The sequence below is a fragment of the Furipterus horrens genome, unplaced genomic scaffold (genome assembly GCF_987537825.1).
Source record: "Furipterus horrens unplaced genomic scaffold, mFurHor1.1.pri manual_scaffold_4, whole genome shotgun sequence".
NCBI lineage: Eukaryota > Metazoa > Chordata > Mammalia > Chiroptera > Furipteridae > Furipterus > Furipterus horrens.
In genome coordinates, this window is record NW_028327174.1 from 120,975,934 (window position 1) to 120,995,997 (window position 20,064).

The 20,064-nt window shown below is 41.8% G+C and overlaps 1 protein-coding gene and 1 long non-coding RNA gene across 2 annotated transcripts in view; one reads left to right on the top strand and one right to left on the bottom strand.

Moving 5' to 3' along the window:
* The window catches only part of FAM120A (family with sequence similarity 120 member A), a 129,009-nt gene extending 116,442 nt beyond the window's left edge, over positions 1-12,567 (top strand). Inside the window, exons 15-18 of the mRNA XM_090274005.1 lie at positions 432-569; positions 2,876-3,017; positions 3,654-3,750; positions 10,595-12,567. Of these exons, the coding sequence (XP_090130131.1) occupies positions 432-569; positions 2,876-3,017; positions 3,654-3,750; positions 10,595-10,903 (686 nt within the window). The 3' untranslated portion in view covers positions 10,904-12,567. The remainder of the gene's footprint in view (positions 1-431; positions 570-2,875; positions 3,018-3,653; positions 3,751-10,594) is intronic.
* Positions 12,568-12,761: 194 nt separating this feature from the next.
* LOC150012761 (uncharacterized) lies at positions 12,762-13,326 on the bottom strand. Its single transcript, XR_016510534.1, has 2 exons — positions 13,248-13,326; positions 12,762-12,923 (listed from the first exon to the last, which is right to left on the bottom strand). It is a non-coding gene; the product is annotated as an uncharacterized LOC150012761 (long non-coding RNA).
* Between the last annotated feature and the right edge of the window lie 6,738 nt (positions 13,327-20,064).

Genomic DNA, 20,064 nt, shown 5'->3' on the forward strand with positions numbered 1-20,064 from the left:
GTTGAAACTTTGTAATTAACTGTCAGGCTTAGTTATGAAAGGAACAAATTTAACCCAGAAGAGATTCTGGGAAAGGGAAAAAGGGAGCTAGCTACAAAAGCTGTAGCAGAGGTGAGATTTTAAAATCAGTCAATGTCACTGAAAATTCTGCTTACACTTACGATTTAAGATTCTCATGTGAGGTCAGGGGAGCCCTCCTGGTCACTGGGCCACGTGATAGTCCCCAGTTGTAGGAGATGCCTTCAGTATCGGTGGATCTGTGTTTTGGTGTTGACAAGAGAGTCTGGGAGACCCCCTCCCTGGCAGTTGGTGGTGTAAGAACAAAAACTGGAGGGAATGGGGATCACTCTGCCTGAAAGCCCATCTGGGGGCTCTCCCCTGAACCCAGTTCCTCATGGCTTCTCCCATCTCTCTCCACCCGGGTCCCACAGGAGTCTGTGGCTTTGGAGGCCCCTATGGGGAAACTGTAGCAACAGGCGCTTACCGTGCCTTCCGCGTGGCGACGGCAGCAGGACACTGTGGAGCCTTCTCAGGCAGTGATGGAAGCAGGACTAGCAAGTCGCAGGGCGGTAATTATGCCATGCCTCCTCCTAGAGCTTCTGCCTGCCAGCAGCTTCCCTGTTCCTCTGGCTCCTCTTGCTCTTCTTCTGTCCTGACTCTTACCGGCACATTCTTTCCATGAGGCCCCTGCCCTGGCATTTGTTTCTGCTCCTCTCCTCCCAGCCCCTGCCTACCTTCAGGTCTCTGTGGCAGCTATGCTGTGGGCCATATCTGCCTTACTTCTAGGCTATTCCATGTCTATACACAGCCTTGCTGTGCACTCGGCTCCCTAACCATCACCTCCTATGATAGAACTGGCTGCCCAATAATACCCAGTGATGTGTCTTTCCTAGCTTATTCCCCAAATATCTCCCTTTTAGTACAGAGGATTTTACATGTATAAAAGATTCTAAGCCAACAGAATTCCTGGCATAAAAACTTACTACAGCTTGAAACATTTTTAAAAGAAACAGCTGATATTAGACATATAAATCAGTTTATTTTAAATTCCCATGGCTTCTCTTCTCATTTGTATTAGGCTTAAAAGGGAGAAAAAAGTCTTTAACATTTAGTTTTGAAATAATGTCTTGTGATTTTGTTATACGGTGAAGCCTGTGACTTGTGACTTTGTCACAAATCCTGCGTTTTGAGACTGCAGATTTAAACCTGGCCATTAAGTCTACATTACAGGGTTATTCAGATACATTTTACGTAACTTTGAGGATAGCAGGTCTTTCTTATCCAGGAATGTTTTTCCAGCTCAATTACGTGGGTACTTACAGAGTCTTGCAGGAGAAATCTTGTGTAGCAGAGAGACTCACAGATGAATGGAGCCCCTGTGTGGCCGCAGGAGTGTTTATCCTCTCCCCACTGGACTTGCATGCCCCTTTCCTGCCTCCCGGAGTTCTCCCGGCTGTCGGGCGCTTTTTTCTTCCTGTTCCCGTGTCATGCGCTGCACAATGAGATGTGCTCTCTGCTCGCAGCCCTGGCAACTCATGCTAGCCTGCAGCTGGGATAAAACATGTGGGTGGGAGGGGATTTTTGAGTGAAATGACAAGAGGAAACTGCTTCCTAACTTCCCCCAAATTTTGCCTGGAACTCAGATCTGTGCTGTCCAGCTTAGTAGCCACTGGCCACATATGGCTGTCAAGCACTTCAGCTATAACTCATCCAACCTGAGCTGTGTTCTCAGCGAAAGATATACTTTGATTTTAAAGATATAATATGCAGGGAAAATGCAAAATATCTCATTAACAGTTTTTTATATTGATTACATGTTGAAATATTTTGGATTTATTGAGTTAAATAAAATAGATGTTATCAATACTTATTTCATATGTTTCTTTGTATTTTTGTAACATGGCTACTACAAAATATAAGGCTTATCCCAGATTTTGTTGGATAGTACTGTCTAGCTGCTAAATCATTATGGCTAACACCAAGACGATGGGAGTTTACTACAATCCATTTTATCTTCCAGAAAATAAGATGCCTGAAGTTCTGTGTTTTTTTTTGTTGTTGTTATTGTTGTTTTTTAAAAGATTTTATTTATTTATTTTTTAGAGAGAGAGGGAGAGAGAAAGAAAGGGGAGAAATAGCTGCGAGATCGATTGGTTGCCTTCAACTGGGGACCTTGCCTGCAACCCAGGCATGTTCCCTGACCAGAACTCGAACCTGTGACCTTCCAGTTTGCAGACTGGCGCTCAGTCCACTGAGCCACACCAGCCAGGGCTGTTTTGTTTTATTTTTATCAGAAATTTTACTAATAGTTAATAGAGAGTTTTCTTGGCTGAACCTGCCAGAAAACCTTAGAATATGCAGGCTGCTGGCAATTAATAGAAGTTAGTGCATACAGTGAATTTGTGACCCAGCATAAGGGAATTCTCATTTAACAGTACAATAAGAAATACAGGCTCTGTTTACTGATTAATTTCCATAATATTTGATTAACATAGTAAACTTAGAGGTAATTATCCAAACAGAAGGTAGTACATACAAACCACCAAGGACAGTACTTAATGGAATGTATTTCTATCTTGCATACTTTGTAGTTGTAACCTCTTTCAGTTGTCATGGGTTCTTTGAGTAGCCAACACATTTGTCTTCCTTTCAGATGTATTTTAAACAACAGTTAAAACCATTAAAATCAAACAATGTGCAAATAGATACTCCACATAATGAACAAGTTATCACAAAGCAAGAGAAAGGGCTTCATACAAAATATAAACCTCAGCTGAAAAGAAAATTCTTGCCTCTTTCTCTCTGCCATTTTTAATTCTGGGATAGTAAAGCTTTTTGTTTTTTGTTTTGTTTTGTTGGTCTATCTTTCATGTAGGAATCCAGCCTATACCTTCTCAGGGAGGGAAGCTAGAAATAGCTGGCACCGTAGTCGGCCACTGGGCTGGGAGCAGACGGGGCCGTGGGGGCCGTGGGCCTTTCCCCCTACAGGTCGTTTCTGTTGGAGGACCAGCAAGAGGGTAGGTGCTGAACAATGAAAATGTATTTATATAAATTAAAAAACAGCCTCTTATTTGCTTTTTTTCAGTTATGACTTTATTAGGAACATTTTTAATACACTATATAATATTCTTAATGGTTACATAGGATTACATTATATACCATTATGTAATTATTTAAATCACTAGATAATTATCCACACATTGTTCAATTAACCATTTTTTAATGTTTAAAACAGCGTTTTTGAAGTGTATTTTTCAAATTGCATGCCCTGGATATGGACAAAAAAATATAATTGACTCCTTGGAATTGATCTTTGGCATGTCCATGATTTAATAAAGTCAGTGCTTCCTACAGCATAAGATTGAATACCTTTAAATCCATTTTATATTATTTTTTGTTTGTTTGTATTGATTTTGGGAGCAAGGGAGTGAAAAACAGAAACATCAGTTTGTTGTTCCATTTGTTGATGTAGTCATTGGTTGATTTTATGTATCCTGACTGGTTATAGAACCCACAACCTTGGTATATCGGGATGATGCTCTAACCAACTGAGCTATCCAGCCTGAGCCCCTTTTTTTATTATTTTCAATGTTTTAAATGCTGTTTATAACAGATTCAAGTCTTTCTACTTTTGTCCTCTTTTATTAATTCAGGCGTCCAAGAGGAGTTATTTCCACCCCAGTGATCAGAACATTTGGAAGAGGTGGGAGGTACTATGGCAGAGGTTACAAAAACCAGGGTGCGATTCAGGTAATAACACGACACAGCGCTGGTGCTGGTTCAATCCCTAGTGTCTTGTCTTCCAGGTTCGTGTTTCATTCTAGGCAGGGGTGTTGTTGGGATGTTTTTATGGAACATTTTAACTTGATGGTAGCATGTGGTGCTCAACAGCTATAAAGTCCCTCAACTCAAGTCATGTCCGTGAGGTTTGTACTCATGTTCACAGCTGCTTGTAGGAATTTACTGAGAATAACCCAGGGCTGTTAATGGTGTCTATATTATAAAATATTAGGTAAATAGCATTTAGGATTTAAAAAGGAAATTGTGACTTTTAGTGCTGGGCAGTATGTCTGTTTCTCTTTCTCCTGGACCACCTCGACTAACTTCTCCCTGAAAGGATCAGCTGAAGAAGAAACAAGTCTGGTGCCTGTCTTCAGGAAAGGGCTAGAACTTTCTTGCACTTTAGAATGATCTTTTTAAAACATCAGCTCTAATACTGTAGTAATATTGTCTCACTTCTTGAATTATGATATTTAACCAAAGTGTACAGTTTATTTCGATGCTATTCATGTATACATTAAGCGGAGTGCATTCTTATAACTCATTAATAACACATATATAGAAACGTAATTAGCCAAGAGAAATAAAATTGCCTTTACCAGGTGATCTTAGCATCTTGGTAACTTGTTTTAATGAACTACATCAAACATCAAGTACAGAGGCAGTCCCTTCCCTGAAAGTGGGGCACAAGCAGCCCCTCTTTGCAGCACAGCATCCAGCAAGGGGAAGGACTTGACTAAATGGGCCCCTGCTACCCCCAGGACCACCCTGACCTTCCCCCGTCTACACAGATATGCATTCTGAGCCAAAGGCACTCCTAGCCCTTCAACAGATATAGGAGAGGGAGCTAGAACCTTACTGTGGCTCCGGCTCAGAGCCCTTCCTGTAAAAATGGCCCTCATGATATGTTACTGTAGTGGATAATGGGGCCTTTCCTTAGCTGGTAGTAGGGAATATGTGCCCCCCACACTGATTAAAACTTTTAATATAAAATACATGTACCAAAACCCACACAAAACAGATGTGTAACTTAGTTATAAGGCAAATACCCATGCAACATCACTATGTGATGAGTAACATCACCAGCCATATGGAGAGCCCCTCCCTCCTTATCCCAACACCGCCTTCTTCCCTCTGCCCAGAATAACCACAAACCCAGATTTCATGCTGTTTTCAGTTATCTTGTCCTCTGTGGTTATATCATGTGTGTTGTCCCTAGACATGGTAGAGTTTTGTTGATTTTCTTTTAGTTTGCTCTGCCATTAAGTGTCCCTCCCGTTCTTGTCTTTTACTTTAGCTGACAGACTTCTGGATTCTGCTGAGTGCACACTCACGGTGCTGTTCCCCATGTGGCTCTGTTTATGTCTTTCTTGCACTCTGGTAGCTGGGTCTCCGTGCTCCCTCATTCTTGGGTTTGTCCCTGTGGCTAGACTGGAGTGCACCTTTGTACTTTCATATCTGCTTATCTATTTTTATGTGTTGGACCCATTGGTGCCTCACTGACTAGACCCGTTCATTCGCTAGGGATTGTGGAATGAAGATGTTCTTAATCCATCATTTCTTTTTTTCTTTTTATTTATTGGATATTTTTATAAATAGATGCTTCCCGTTGCCTCCTGTTTGGTAACCAAGTATTACAGCTCTTATAGGAAAGACAAGGTTTGCATATGGTGCTGAAGTCTCACCTTGCCAGTTCTAGGCTGCTAGGATCTTCTAGTATGACCTCAGGTCCTTGGTGGCTTTCTGTCTAGGGTGTCACCCAGCCCAGCAGACCTGCAACAGCCACTTCTCTTAGTTTCTTGGTTTCTTCCGTGGGAAATAGCTTTTCAAGACCATAGTATAGGCACCAATGCATTCTTGACTACCCATGGGGTTAATCACTGTTCCTGGTTCTCTGTGTACACAGGCACAGCTCCATTTCTTCATATATGAACATGCACATATACATATATGCTTTTTACGATAGGATCCTCATGAATTCATACCAGTGTTTTCCATTCAAACTGAGGACTACGGTGCTTTCACTTGACCTCTTCGTTGTTATGTCTGTCCTTTCTTCCATACCAAGTCACAGCTTCTGGGATTTTCCTGTGGACAGCTAGAGGGGAAAGTATGCACATGCACATCATATATACTGGTTGCATACATGGATACACATATGCAGCTGCCTTTTTTCTTTTCAATGAAAAACCTCAAGAGTTTATATTGGCTCTTTTAATTCAGATTTAGAACTTCAAAAATCTTACTTAACCTTTACTGTTTTTATCTACAGTAGTCCCTCTCTATGTCGCGGTTCACTTATCACAGCCTCACTGTATTGTGGGATTTAAAATATTACAGTTAATTATTTATTGCAGATTTTCCCCTATATCGTGGGATTTTGCGGTACTGTATAGGTATGTTGTTTAAGTTACGTAGGTTTAAGAGTAGAATATGTAAGGTTCCTACTTCATGGGGAGGGTCTAGAACGTAATGCCCGCGGAAAGTGAGGGAATACTATATATATCCTTCCATCCTGAGAATCTTGGTTCCTAAGAACCCAGGGGATGATTAACTTATATGTCCCATAACTCGTATTTACTGTATCCCGTATTGCACACACAGGCAGCTCAGAACAGTTAATACTGCCGTCAACCAGCACCATCATTGACGACAGGTAAAATGTTGGCATACGCTTCCCTGCCCTGGCCATCTTGCATTTTTAAAAAAAAATAGCTGTGCTGTTACCATCTGCATTGTTTGAGCATGTAGCAATGACCTGCTTCACTCTTCCTTTTGCCTCATCTATCCAGGTTCTGTACATCTCTGTGTCCCAAGCCCCACCAGCCTTTCTATAGGTCCATTTTATTCCCCTGAGGTTCTTTCTTTAGATTTCTCAGAGAGGATTTATGGAAAAAATACTCAATTTGAAAAGTTGTTTTCGTAACATAAGCATACCTTGAAGATTATTGTGGGTTTGTTTCTAGACCACTGCAATAAAGTGAGTACCTCAATAAAGAGAGTTGTAATCTTTTTGCTGGTGGTGGGTCTTGCCTTCGATGTGTGAAATTGTAACATCTGTGAAGCACAATAAAGCAAAAAGCAATAAAGCAAGATTTATCTGTACTTGAAAACAATGATTCACATCTCCTCCCCAAGTATCTTATATTTGTGATGTCATTTTCTTCTATTATAAAGCTTTGCTTTCAAAGGCTGATAATAATCTAATTGTCTTTCCCTCTGAAGTTCTTTGCTGTTTTGGCTTAAATGCCCAAATTGGTTTTTGTTTTTCTGTCAAAGTTTAGTGATATGCCTTGCTGCTGGTTGCTCTGGGTCAAGGCACTTGGTACAGGACACACTTTCAAACACAATTTCAAATCTTGTTTTATTTCCAAAAGTTTTCTTGAATTAAGTTTTTCATTTCTGGTCTTTTTCTTTGTTTTAATCTCCGGCACTCTTGTTGTCCTAGTCCTTCTGGGTTTATCTTCAGTGTTTGTCATACTCTTGATTTCTTTTTATCTTTTCCTTTCTGTTTTTGAGATATAATCCACATACCATACAATTCACTTGTTTAAAGTATACAATTCTCAAGGTCATGCAGTAGTTACCACTAATTCCAAAACATCACCCAGGAAGAAACTACATACTCATGAGCATTCACCACCCACCCTGCACCCCTCTGCCCCAGCCCCTGACAACCACATATCTGCTTTGTGTCTCAGTGGGAGCGGACTTGCTCTCTGTACCTTTCATGTAAATAAATGCATGTGTGGCATATACCAGTACTTCACTCCTTTTAATTGTTGAGTAATGTTCTATTGTGTGGATGGACCACACTTTGTTTATCCATTTATCGGTTGATAAACATTTAGGTTGTTTTTATTTTGGGGCTATTGTGAATAATGCTGCTGTGAACATATATGTACAGTTGTTTTTTTCCACCAATTTTTGAGATATAATAAACATAATGTTAAATTATTTTCAGATATACATGATTCAATATTTGTATATTTGCAAAATTATCACCACATTAAGTCATTAGAATCCATCACCTTACATAATTTAAAAAGTTTCTCTTTGTGATGAGAACTTTTAAGATTTACTCTCTTAGCTATCTTCAAATAAGCACGGTGGGGCAAAAGTAGACTTACAGTTGTATGGAAAGTAAAACAAAAATTAATAAATAATGTAAGAATAAACTGTTTCACATACAACTGTAGACCTACTTTTGCCCCACCCTGTACAATGGAGTATTGTTAACTATGATCATTATGTATAAGTATTTGTGTAGATACATGTTTTCAGGTCTCCTGGGTATATAGATATGAGTAAATTCTCTTGAGGTGATTCAGTTTAACTACTTGAGGAACCACCAAACTATTCCCAAAGTGGCTGCACCATTTTCCGTTCCTACCAGCAGTGTCTGAGGGTTTTGTTACCTCTATATTCTCACCAACACTTTTTGTTATTTGTCTTTGAGTTTAGCTGTCCTAGTAGGTATAAAGAAGTATCAAATACAGTTTTGATTTTCATTTGCCTATCTTTGTTTCTTTCTGATTAAATTTTTTTTTTCTTTTCACTTTCTTCAGGTATTACAATGTTTATTTGGTGTGTTCCTACTAGTGTAGTCTTCATGTTTGGAATAATCTTTTTATTTTGAGTTCTTCTCTAAGAGTTTTACCTTATTTCCTAGCTTTTCTTGATTTGATCTGTGCACATCTTATCCTGTCACAGCCCATTCTGAAATCAGAGGAGCAGTCTTGGACATGCTTTTCTGACATATTTTATTGCCTGTAAGGATGTTGCTTTGTCCCTTATTTTCCTATAATGGCATCATATATAATTCTCTCTTGGTACTGTCTGTTGCTCATTTTTAGTTAACATTAGTCTTTTTACATCTTGAGGACAGATCATGAAGGGCAGCTTGCCTCCTGAGATTGTCTGACCTGTCTCTCCTGTCTCCATTGTTGCCATCCTGGTGGGGCCAATTCCAAGAGTATGTGTGCAGAGGAGGCAGTGCCTCCCTGTGCTTGTGGTCAGTCACTTGGAGAGGGGAGGCCTCACAGTGGCCAAGGCTTATAGGAAGAATTGGCTGTAGAGAGAGGTACAAGGTGACTTTCCTTCTCATTTTTCTTGCATCCTCTATGCACACCTCCACGTCCCCCGAGAGAGTAACTGTGGAAAGATTCCCTAGTAAATAGGCCCCTTAATCCAATTTCCATAGCAGGCATCTGTGAGGGGCCACACTGTCACCACTGGCAATACCGCTGCAGGTATTCATTTAGTCCAGTGGGTGGACTGTTTCCTGAGAGAGCATGGGCTTTGTTTGAAAGCATGTACTTGAGATCTTCAGTATTATTTTTTGCCCTTTCTTTGCCCTCCTATATTTTATTCCTCCTATATTTTTGCATTACTTATTTCAAGGTTTCAAGAAAATGACAGTAGTGTAGACTTCTGAAAGAGTTTACATTAGAGTTTCTGAACTCTACGTTTGAAAAATAAAATGACAAAACAGTGTGGGACATGGAGCCCAGAGGGAGGAGACATGGTAGCCACTGGTGTACAAGAGGACGTCTCTAAGGCGAGGAAGATGGGCACCTTCAACCCCACTTTGGGCTGAGCAGATGGCCTTTATTTTCAACCAGGCGAACACCTTGATTCTCAGAGTAGCAAGAACTAGCAGGCACTAGATGCATTGTCATCTTGTGTTGAAGGAGATGGGATGTGGAGCTGGAAGATCTGTAAGCAGCTTACCTATTCTGGGCCTTAGTTTTCTCATCTGAAAATGACCATTTGAAGGTGAAGATCATCAGTGTTTTCTTCAACAACAAGTCAGTCTCTTGACAGTGGTTCTCAGCCGTTACAATGTCACCCCTAGGAGACACCAGATTTGTTTGGAGACATGGTTAATTGTCACAGCTTGGGCTCCAAGTGCTGCTGCCTTCTATAGGCAGAGGTCAGTAATGCTCATAACCACCTTTCAGTGTACCAGACAGCCCACGACAGAATTATGAGGTCCAAAAACCTGGCATCAGGTTGAGAAACCCATGGTCTAAGAAGATGTAAACAATTGAAAGATCTCAATCATCTTCACAGATCCTTACAGAGAGGCCTTATCTTTTCAGGAAATGTGCTGAATCAGTCTCAATGTTCATTTTTTCCAGAGAATTGTTTTTAAATCTGTTAGGAGGAGGGGCAGACCCATTCAAAAGAGATAAACCACAAACATGTTGTGCTTATCAGTGCAGACTTGCTGCTGCTTGAGGTTGCCCAGCAATAATTGTTTCATTTCTTCATTTCCCAGTAGAAATGGGAGTCCTGCTACCTGTTACAGGAAGATGTGCCAGGTGTTGGTCATATGGGGGACAGGTGTAGTCTGAAACTTCAGAGTAGACTTATTAAGGGGTATTTATTACAATATTTAAATTACTTGATGCCATACAAAAGGATTTGATGGGGCTCTTCAAGTAGGGATCTCCCTCATCACTCATCATCAGGACATTAACTACAGGGAAGTTGAGGGAAGGGGACAGGGAAGGAAACTACTGAGACAGGAGAAGCTTCTGCCAGATGAAGGTCAGAAGCAAAGATAGAGTGTTATTGTATAGAGAATGTATATAGAGTATATAGGCTATAGAGTATATAATAGAACGTATAGAGTGTATATAGACTTATATGGAGTTTATGGAGTATATAATGTATAGAGAGTACATGTACTGTATTATATTGTATTCTCGAACCTGTAGCGAGTATCATCAAACCTCAGTTAGTACCCCTTCTTCCCCACGATTTATCAAAAGCTGCCTTATCACTTGCTGTAATTAATTTTAAACAGGGCAAGCCTCCTTATGCTGCTTCAGCAGAAGAAGTGGCCAAAGAACTGAAGTCAAGATCTGGGGAATCCAAGTCCTCTGCCATGTCTTCAGATGGGTCCCTGGCTGAAAATGGAGCAGTGTCTGAGAAGCCGGCTTCCCAGATGAATGGGAGTGCAGGCGATGCCAGGGCCCCCAGCCACTCGGAAAGTGCCTTGAACAATGACTCTAAGACGTGCAATACAAATCCTCACTTAAATGCACTAAGCACAGACAGTGCTTGCCGTGGAGCTGATGCTCTGGAGGCAGCTGTCTTAAAGCAAGAAGAATAAACTTATTTTTTATAGAGGGTGAAGGATGCTGGAAGGGTAAGGATTTAGGAATATCTGGAGAGAAAGAGAGCCTACAGTTATGTACATTTTTTCCTTTCCGTAAGAGAAAAATGAGGACTTTGGAAATTCAGATCCCTCTTTGATATCAGAGATTTAAAAAACACATTTTTAGTTTTAACCAGTTGTAGTCAAAATGCTACAATAAAACAAAAAGAGAGAAAATGAAGAGCATTTGACTCCCACACTTAAAATGAAGTATACACAAAGTTTAAACTGGTTATGACAAAAGCCTATAGTTGTGTTTCTTGAACTATAAAGAAAACAAATTTTGACAGTCTAAGTATATATAGCTTAAAATATCATTTTTAGCATTTGGCACCATATGTATGCCATTATCTTTGATTTTGCATTACTGTTCACAAGAAAGCTTTGTTTAAGGCTTTGATTTTATGATTATGAAAGAAATAAGGCACAACCACAGTTTTTCTTTCTTAAATTTCATCACTGTTGATGTGGTTCTTTTGTGTTAAAAGAAAAAGTGCAACTATCAAAACAAAAATTATAGAATAATATTGCCGTTCTGCTGATTTTAAATATACAGTACATCATACATACTTTACAAGCAAGTTAAATGGAGATAAAGTTGAAATCATAGAAGATGCAAATGACCTTTCAAAATCAACGCAATGTGTTCTGAAACTTTTTGTGACTTAAATACCATGCATCTGTGATCAATGAACTATGTGGTTTTGAATCGAACGTAGACCATTAGTGCTACTACTTGAGCTAAACTTCTGCATGGTTCATAATTTTTAAAGTGTGTAGTTAATATTATGCATGTTATTGTCCTTTCTTCCATTCTTACCAGTATGTGCCCATTTGCAAAACAAAAATGCTAATAATCAGTAATAGTCCTTATAAAAGATGTTAACTCTGTTTAGTCATTGACTGATCTTGCTCTAACCTTAAAATTTTGTGATTATTGATCTCTGTTGCATTTATTCTAAAACCCCCCAAATTATCTAGCTGTTTCAAATATCAACATTACCCTGGTGTATTCACTGCTGTATGCATTATTGTTCTTTGTTGCTGTTTTCTGCCTTCATATTAGCAAAATATGAAATTCTGTGAAAAAAAATCCTTTTGATCTTTAAAAAAAAAAACCCCTTCTGTAGCAGGAATCAAATTGCTTGTTCTTGAGAACTTTCCCATGAAGAATTTAGTAGAAGCAGGTATACTTATATCATTTTGATGTTTTTGTTAATGTTTCCAAACAATGTACTTTGAAATCAGAATCACTTCTTATTCGTTTTCATATAATTCTCCTGATGCTCTTCATCACACATTAGTGATCAGAAATGAGATGTAATTCCCCAATCCCTGCCCGCAAGACCTGAGTAGGATCTTACTGTAAGTTGAAAGGAGTTTTGCCCTAACTCATGGATTGTGCAAGAATGAACTGCTGTTGGGTTTGACTGATTGTAGATGGGTTGTGGTGTGGTGTATTGAAGGCTATTGAATGCAACTTACAATGCTTAATAAAAATCTTTATTCTTTTAGTATAAAGTATGTTGTGACTTTTAAATTCCTTGTATTTAACTGAGATTTAATTCAAATTGAAACAGCTACTGAAGAGTTGGTCAAATAAACAAGATTTAGAAATATTTTGTCCTTGCAAATAATTCCAGGTCTCCAGCTCTAAAGGACCTTACATACATGGTTTATATAAAAAATATGCTGATGTCTGAGTTTCATAATTACAAAAAAGACATTCTCTGGTACAGCAGGTTTAGAAATAGAATTTTTTTTTTTCTAAGAAAGCCCAAGGAAGAAATAAATTTGATCTTGATTAAACCACTTTTAAAAAAATTAGCCAAATCCATACTTTATTCGGATTTATCTAGTTTTCACTTCATATCCCTTTTTGTTCTGGGATCTGCTACATTATAATTAGTTGTCATGTCTCTTCAGGCTCCTCTTGTCTGTGACAGCTTCTCCAACTTTCCTTGTTTTTGATAACCTTGACAGTTTTTTTTAAAGTATATTGTATTGATTATATTGTTACAATAGTTCCAATTTTTTCCCCTTTGCTCCTCTCTGCCCAGTACCCTCCTTCCCTCCAGCAATCCCACCCTCCTTAGTTCACATCCATGGGTCGTGCATATAAATTCTTTGGCTTCACCCTTTCCTATATTATTGTTTTTTTAAATTAATTTTTTTATAAAAATTAACAATTTCCCCCTCTCAGACTTAAGACCCTTTATAATCATTATAAAGGACAATGGGCAAAGGTCTTGTGTTCCTCTAGCTGCTTCAAGCTGGACATGGTCGTTGTCCTACCTACCCTTGGGTCCAGAAATCTTTAATAAGAGTGGGCGTGTGGAGGGGAGGGTGGCCTTCCCACATGGGGAAGGATCTTGCAGACTCCATGTCAGTTGGCTATCGCCAGACAACGGCGTGCTTAGTTTAACAGGCTGGCATCCTTGTTGTATTCTGGGGGCAGTAGATTTGGAAACAGGATTAAAAGTCATCATTCAATCCATAACCACTAGATGACAAAAGGCAGGTATTAATTTTTCAATGTCCCATATTAGGGGGAAAAAGAGCTTTGGAGGAAGGTGTGCCAGGCACATCACACTTGTCCAAAACCGTTGTGCCCACTAAGTTTGGGTTAAGGGGAGTATTTTAGGTTTCTCCCCTCTCAGACCTCTGGGCCCTGTCTGTCCAAGCCATTAGGATAGAAAAGAGAAACCAGTTTTAAAGTGAAGCCCACAGACCACCCCATTCTTCACCAACCCAGCCATTTAGTTCAGCCAAATCGTTGAGTCTCAGAAGGCAGCGATGCAGACAGGATTAAGTGAGGCCTATACATACAGTCACTCAGGTAATTAGATCATAGGCGTATGCCCTATAAAAACAACACACATGTTACTTTATGCAATATAACCCACAAACCAGTCTCCAAATCTGCAAGACTTACTGGAAAGACATCCAGTTGCAAGGCATTTGACATTCATCTTGCCTGTAAATTAAGCATCTTTGATGATGTCACAGACCTAGTTTAACTTTCAAATGAAAACTAAGTAAGGATAAACTTTAAAGACAACCTTGACAGTTTTGAGGAGTGCTGATAAGGTATTTTGTTGAATGTCCCTCAGTTGAAATTGGTCTGATGTTTTACTCGAGTCATCTGAGGTATATACAGTTAACATGACTTACAACCATTGATTGGCCTTGATCATCTGGCTCTGTTGATCGGGTTTCTTCACTGTAAAATTGCCTCCATCCCTTTCTATCTGCTCTTTGAAGAGTGTCACTCTGCACAGCCCACACTAGGAGAGGAGGGTTATGCTTAAGTATTTACATACATTCTTTGTAGTTGTGCATGGCAGATTTGTGTCTTCTCCCCCATTTCACCCTACGTTTTTACATCAGTGAGTTCTGAGTGCATAACTCAAGACAGGTAACAGTAGACACTGAATACGTTTTTTCCGGTTCCTGTTTTCTGAGAATTCATTGTAAATCTCTCATGTTCTAACAACCTCAATAATGGTGCTGAAATAGGAAATGCTAACTTAGGAGCACTACTCTGGGTGTTTTAGCTCATCTAACACTTTCAGCAGCCCTACCAAGATGACATTATTATCACCATCAGAGATTCTATTTTACCTCATCTGCGGTGACAGGGCTAGAAAGCGGTAGAGGCAGCCTGAAGTCGGTGCTGCCGGACTCGAGTCAACATTCAAAGCTGCAGAGCTAGCAGGACCTTCGGTTGTCTGTCCCCACGGCCTGGCCCCGCTGATTTGGACCTGCGGGATCCACCGGTGCAGGAGCTGCGGGCGCGCGCTCCGGGTCTAGTGCGCGTACCTCGGGGCCGGAATGGGACCTGGATGGACCAGACAGTAAAGAGACTCGCCTCGGCTCCACACATTACGCAGTCGCGGGAGGATGCGGGGCGGGCGGGGCTGCACGGTGCCGGCCCTGCTCGAGGGACTGAGTCTCACATGGGGCGGGGCCTGCGCGGGGTTGGGCGGGTTCTGCGTATGATGGGGTGGGGCTTTGCGTAGTTTGCAGCCGGGCCTTGCCTAGGGCGGGGCTGGTCTGTGCACGGCTGTGCGTAAAAGGGGCGGGGCCGCTCGCGGGGCGGGGCAGCGGGGCAGCGGGTCCCTACACGACTTTCGTCCTGGCGCTGGCGTTGCGCTGACAGTTGCGAGAGTCCGCGGTCCGGTGCCTATCCCAGTGCTGCCTAGGCGAGGCCTGCTGCGGCAGTGGCACCAGGCATCGCCGACACACGGAGCCGAATTCCGCGCACGAAGAGCCGACACGGTCTCGGGGACGTTGCGGGCAGCCAGAGCTTTTTCTGCACGGTCAGTGCTCCAGTTATGGTTCCCGGAGCCCGGCCACAGAAGACCCCGCCGGATCGGCATACCGCCCGCCCTGGGCCGCGCTTGCCCAGAGTCCAGAGCTCCACGGCTCCGCGGAAGTGACCAGACTCTAGCAGCTCCGGCTCTGCGCGCGGCCCGGAAGTGTCTCCAGGGTGGCGGTGACGGGCGGCAAGTGATGGGGACGCCTATCTCACGCCGCTCCTCCGTGACCCCTACGGTTAGCGGTGCTGGTCCCACCACCGCTCAGGGATGAGGGTCACAGAACCGCAGCCTTCTGGACGGCCACCTCCTCTGTGTGGTACTCCTTCAGTCTGGTGTCCGCCGCAGGCCCCTCCGTGGAAGACTGTGCTCCCAATGCCCGGCCCTGCTTCCGACCCGGCACGGCCCTCTCCGCGGTTCGAACAGGGGAGGGATGGATGCGCAGATCTGCCAGGAAGCAGAGGGACGTGGAAGGCACCACGCTTGACGGGGAACACACTGACCGTGGTGCCTGTCACCAGGACCACATCCCGAGAGTGCCGAGGGACGAGAGATCCTGTGGGGCCTGGCTGGAGCTTGGACCCAATTCTGACCTGGCGTTGACCCTTTATTTTCTTCCCTTAAAAAAAAAAAAAAAAAAAAAAAAAGCTATTATTCTTTTTCTCACTACAAAATAATATTTATTCGCCCTGGCCAGGAAGCTCAGTTGGTTAGAGCGTCCTCTGGATATGCCAAGGCTGTAGGTTTGATCCCCATCAGGGCACAGAAGAGAGGCAACCAATGAGTGCATAAGAGAATGGAACAACAAGAATGATGTTTCTTCCTTCCTGACCCGGTGGCTCAGTTGGTTGGGTCATGTCCCCTAACCGCCACAGAATTTACTGTCAGGGTACATACTGGTTGGGCACGTATGGGGGGCAACCGATGGATGTTTCTCTCCCTTCCTCTCTGATATCAATAAACATGTGCTTTAATACTCAATAAAAAAGTAATGTTTATTGTAATAAGTAAACAAGAAAAGAAAAATCACCAATAATTCTTCCATCCCGAGACCTGTTGTTAATATTGGCTCTTTATCTTTCCATTTTCTATGCACTGTATAAATGTTTTTTTCTTTGCATAAAATAATTTTGTCCATACGTGTTTTCTAACATTCTTTTCCCATGTGTTATCGGTTTTGGCTGCCTCTCCCTGTCATTCCATATTGTGTCACAACCCCAGGGGTGGCTGCACCATTATGTCCTACCCATCCAATATTGATGGTCCTTGTCACACTCAGCTCTAGGACCCAAGGTGCTGAGAGCTGCAAGGGCCTTGCCTTCATGGTCTTTACATTGGGGGTGGGGGTGGGGGGCAATATACATGTATATAGATAAGACTATTGCAGACAAGATGAGGGAAATCAAACAAGGTGACAGGGCATTTGGCAGGGAGGACCTATGAAACCAGGGGCAACAAGGACAGTGGTCTGTGCAGAGAGGGGTCAGACTGAGGCCTAGGCTAGAAGCAGTGGATGGAGAGAACCCAGAAATGAGGGGTGAACCCACCATTGCAGGGTGAGGGTTCTGAGCATGCTGGTGGCCCTTGGAAGGTTGAGTGGTCTCCAGGTGGTCATGGAAGGGGATGCAAACACAGCCTGCAGGTGATTAGCATTTCACCAGAAGGAATTCAGAAGGTTGGAAGGAGATGGGAAGGGCCTCAGGGTTCTCAGCACAGACCATGCCCCTCCCACCTCTGCCAGGATGATGGGAAAATGATTTCTGGTTTTCATGTGCTTCCATTGCCAATGAGGATGGCACTTCCTTTTTTATGTTTACTGTGCCTTCAGTTCTCCACTTTTCAATCAACAGAGAATGCCCTGGCTCTTTTATGATTCTAAAAACCCAGGTCAAGGCAAGAATTTTAAATAATTTACCATCCGTCCCCTCATCAATATCATCACCTGCAAGGACAAAGGGAGGGTGCCAGTCCTTTCCTGATGTGGGTATCCAGTGATCTTATTCTACCCTCAATTTTGAGACTAAGATTGGCTCCCTTTACTCCTTACTCTCCACTCAGTAGTGTGAACCTTGGAGAGGCCACTTTGCCTAGAGTTGCCTTTGCTCTCCACATGTGGGGCCCAGGCTATGGGATGCAGGGCTTCCTTTCCCATCCTGTTAGCCTCCCTAGCACAGCCTGGGTCACAGACCTGCAGATAGGGCCAAAGCAGGTTTTGCACTAGGCAGCTCACCCTGTGCTGGGTATTAGACTTGTGTCTCTCCAAATTCATTTTGGAGTCCTGTCTCTAGTCCCTCAGAATGGAACTTCAAATAGGGTGTTGCAGGTGTGATTAGTTAGGCAGAAGTCATGTTGAAATGGGGTGGGGCCTAATCCAACAGTACGTGTCCAATAAAAAAAGGAAATTTGGACACAGACACATACACACAGAGACAAAATGGCCGTATGAAGATTAGAGCAATGCTGCCACAAGCCAAGAAACTGCTAGAAGTTAGAGAGGACCCTGGAACAGACCCTTCCTAGCACCTTTTGAGAAGTGTGGCCCTGCTGGCACCTTGATCCAGACTTCTGGCCTCCAGAACCCTGAGAGAACACAATTCTCTTCTAAAGCACCTGGTCTGTGGTACCTTGTTTTCACACCCCCAGAAAGCTGATACACCCTGCATGGCAAATAAGTGCACACTGTGCTCTGCCCAGTTGTCTCTGAACCCACAGGAAGGCTTCCACACCTTAGCTGGGTGTCACTTAGCACTGTTTGCATGTTCCTTTTTTTTTTTTTCTTTCTGGATACCCAGAGGGGTGACCAAAGTGGCCTTGGCAGACCTGTATGTGAACAGTCCTATCTGGAATGAACCTGCCTGGGTAGTAAGAAAGGATGTGGCCCTGTTTCTCCAACAGTAGAGGCTGACATCAGACTGAGAATCTCATCCTCACCTGGAATTTGACCAAGCATTCCCAAACCCATGCTTCTGGAAAGAATGATTCCAGGTCTCCCCTGCATAAAGGTATTCCCAGACTTCCACTGGCTCCCTTGCCCACCTGTTGGTCACTTTATGGAGGTTCCACTAAGGCCAGCACTGTGCTTGCTGCTGAAGAGACAGCCATAAGCAGAACAGAGAGCTCCCTGTGCTATAGCATTTCAACCAAGCAGGAAAAAGACAGTCACATGAAAATGCACAAAAGAGAAAATAAATCTACATGAAAATGCAATAGCAATGGTAATAAGTTTTAAGAAGGAAAATGAATTGGAAAGAAGGGACTTCCTGTGGGTGGGGATAGAGGAAGGTGTCAGGAAATCTTTGAGGAATGACCTAGAGATCAATCGGGAATTACCCAGACATAACAGCACTGCTTTGGATAGTAAATTATATGGTCACCCAGCTGACGGGATTTTGTCTAGAAACAGTGCTTCCAAATACCACAGGGCCATCCTAGAGTCAGTCAACAAGAAAGGACATACTTTCATACCTGTCAGAAAAAAAGTACAAGGCTTCCAAAGTTCCTATGGGTCACAGTTTATTTCAATCAGTGCTGGATCAGACCAGCTTGGTCCTGGTACACCAAGATGGGCCTGCTCTTAGAACTCTCTTTGTATTCTCTAGATGAATTTCCCTGTTACAAAAGCATACATCCAGTGTTGACCAAGTATGGCTTTTCTGTAACTGCCCCCACACACCCCACAGACAATTATTGGCTGTCTGTCTTCTGCTCTGGCATATGAGCTCCTTGGAGGTAGAAAATGTGTTTGCCTTGTTCACTACTATAAACCTGCACTAGTTGTACACCAACCCATTGGATAACTAATGAAATGGAAAAATTCCTAGAAACACACAACCTACCAAAACTGATCATGAAGATAAAGAAGATCTCAATAGACCTATAACTATTAAGGAGATTGAAGCAATAATAAAAAACCACCCAATGAATAAAAGCCCAGGACCAGATGGCTTTACTGGTGGATTCTACCACACACTTAAAGAAAAGTTAACACCAATCCTTCTTAAACTAGTCCCAAAAATCGAAGAGGAGGGAATGCTGACCCTTTTTATGAAGCTCACATTACCCTGACACATAAGCCAGAAAAAGACTCTACAAGAAAAGAAAACTGCAAAACAATATTCCTTATGAATATGGATGCAAAAGCCCCAACAAAATACCAGGAAACAAAATTCAGCAGCATATTAAAAGGATCACACACCATGATCAAATGGAATTTGTTCCTGGAACGCAGGGATGGCTCAACAACCTTTAAATCATTCAAAATTAATCAGTGCAATACACTGCATTAATAGAATGAAGAGGGAAAAAAGATGATTATCTTAATTGAAGAAGAATTTGACAAAGTTCAATGGTCTTTCATGATTAAAATACTCAACAAAAATAAAAAAAAACTTTTCAACATAGAGGTTATATATATGAAAAACCCTAAGCAAACATAATAATGATGACAGACAAAAAAAAAAAAAAAAAAAAAGAAGCTTTTCCCCTAAAATCAGGAACAAGAGAAAGATGTCCCACTTCTGTCAACATAGTATTAGAAGTTCTAGTCAGAGCAATTGGGGAAAGAAAAAAAAAAGGTATTCAAATTAGAAAAGAAGATGTAAAATTATTTCTATTCATAGATGACATGATCTTACATCATGTAAAATCATCAAGATTTAGAAACTCTAAAGATTCTACAAAAAAACTGCTAGAACTAGTAAACAAATTCAACAAAGTTGTAGAATACTCTGTCAACACACAAAAATCAGTTTTGCTTCCACACATTAACAATGAACAATCCAAAAAAAAAAAAAAAAT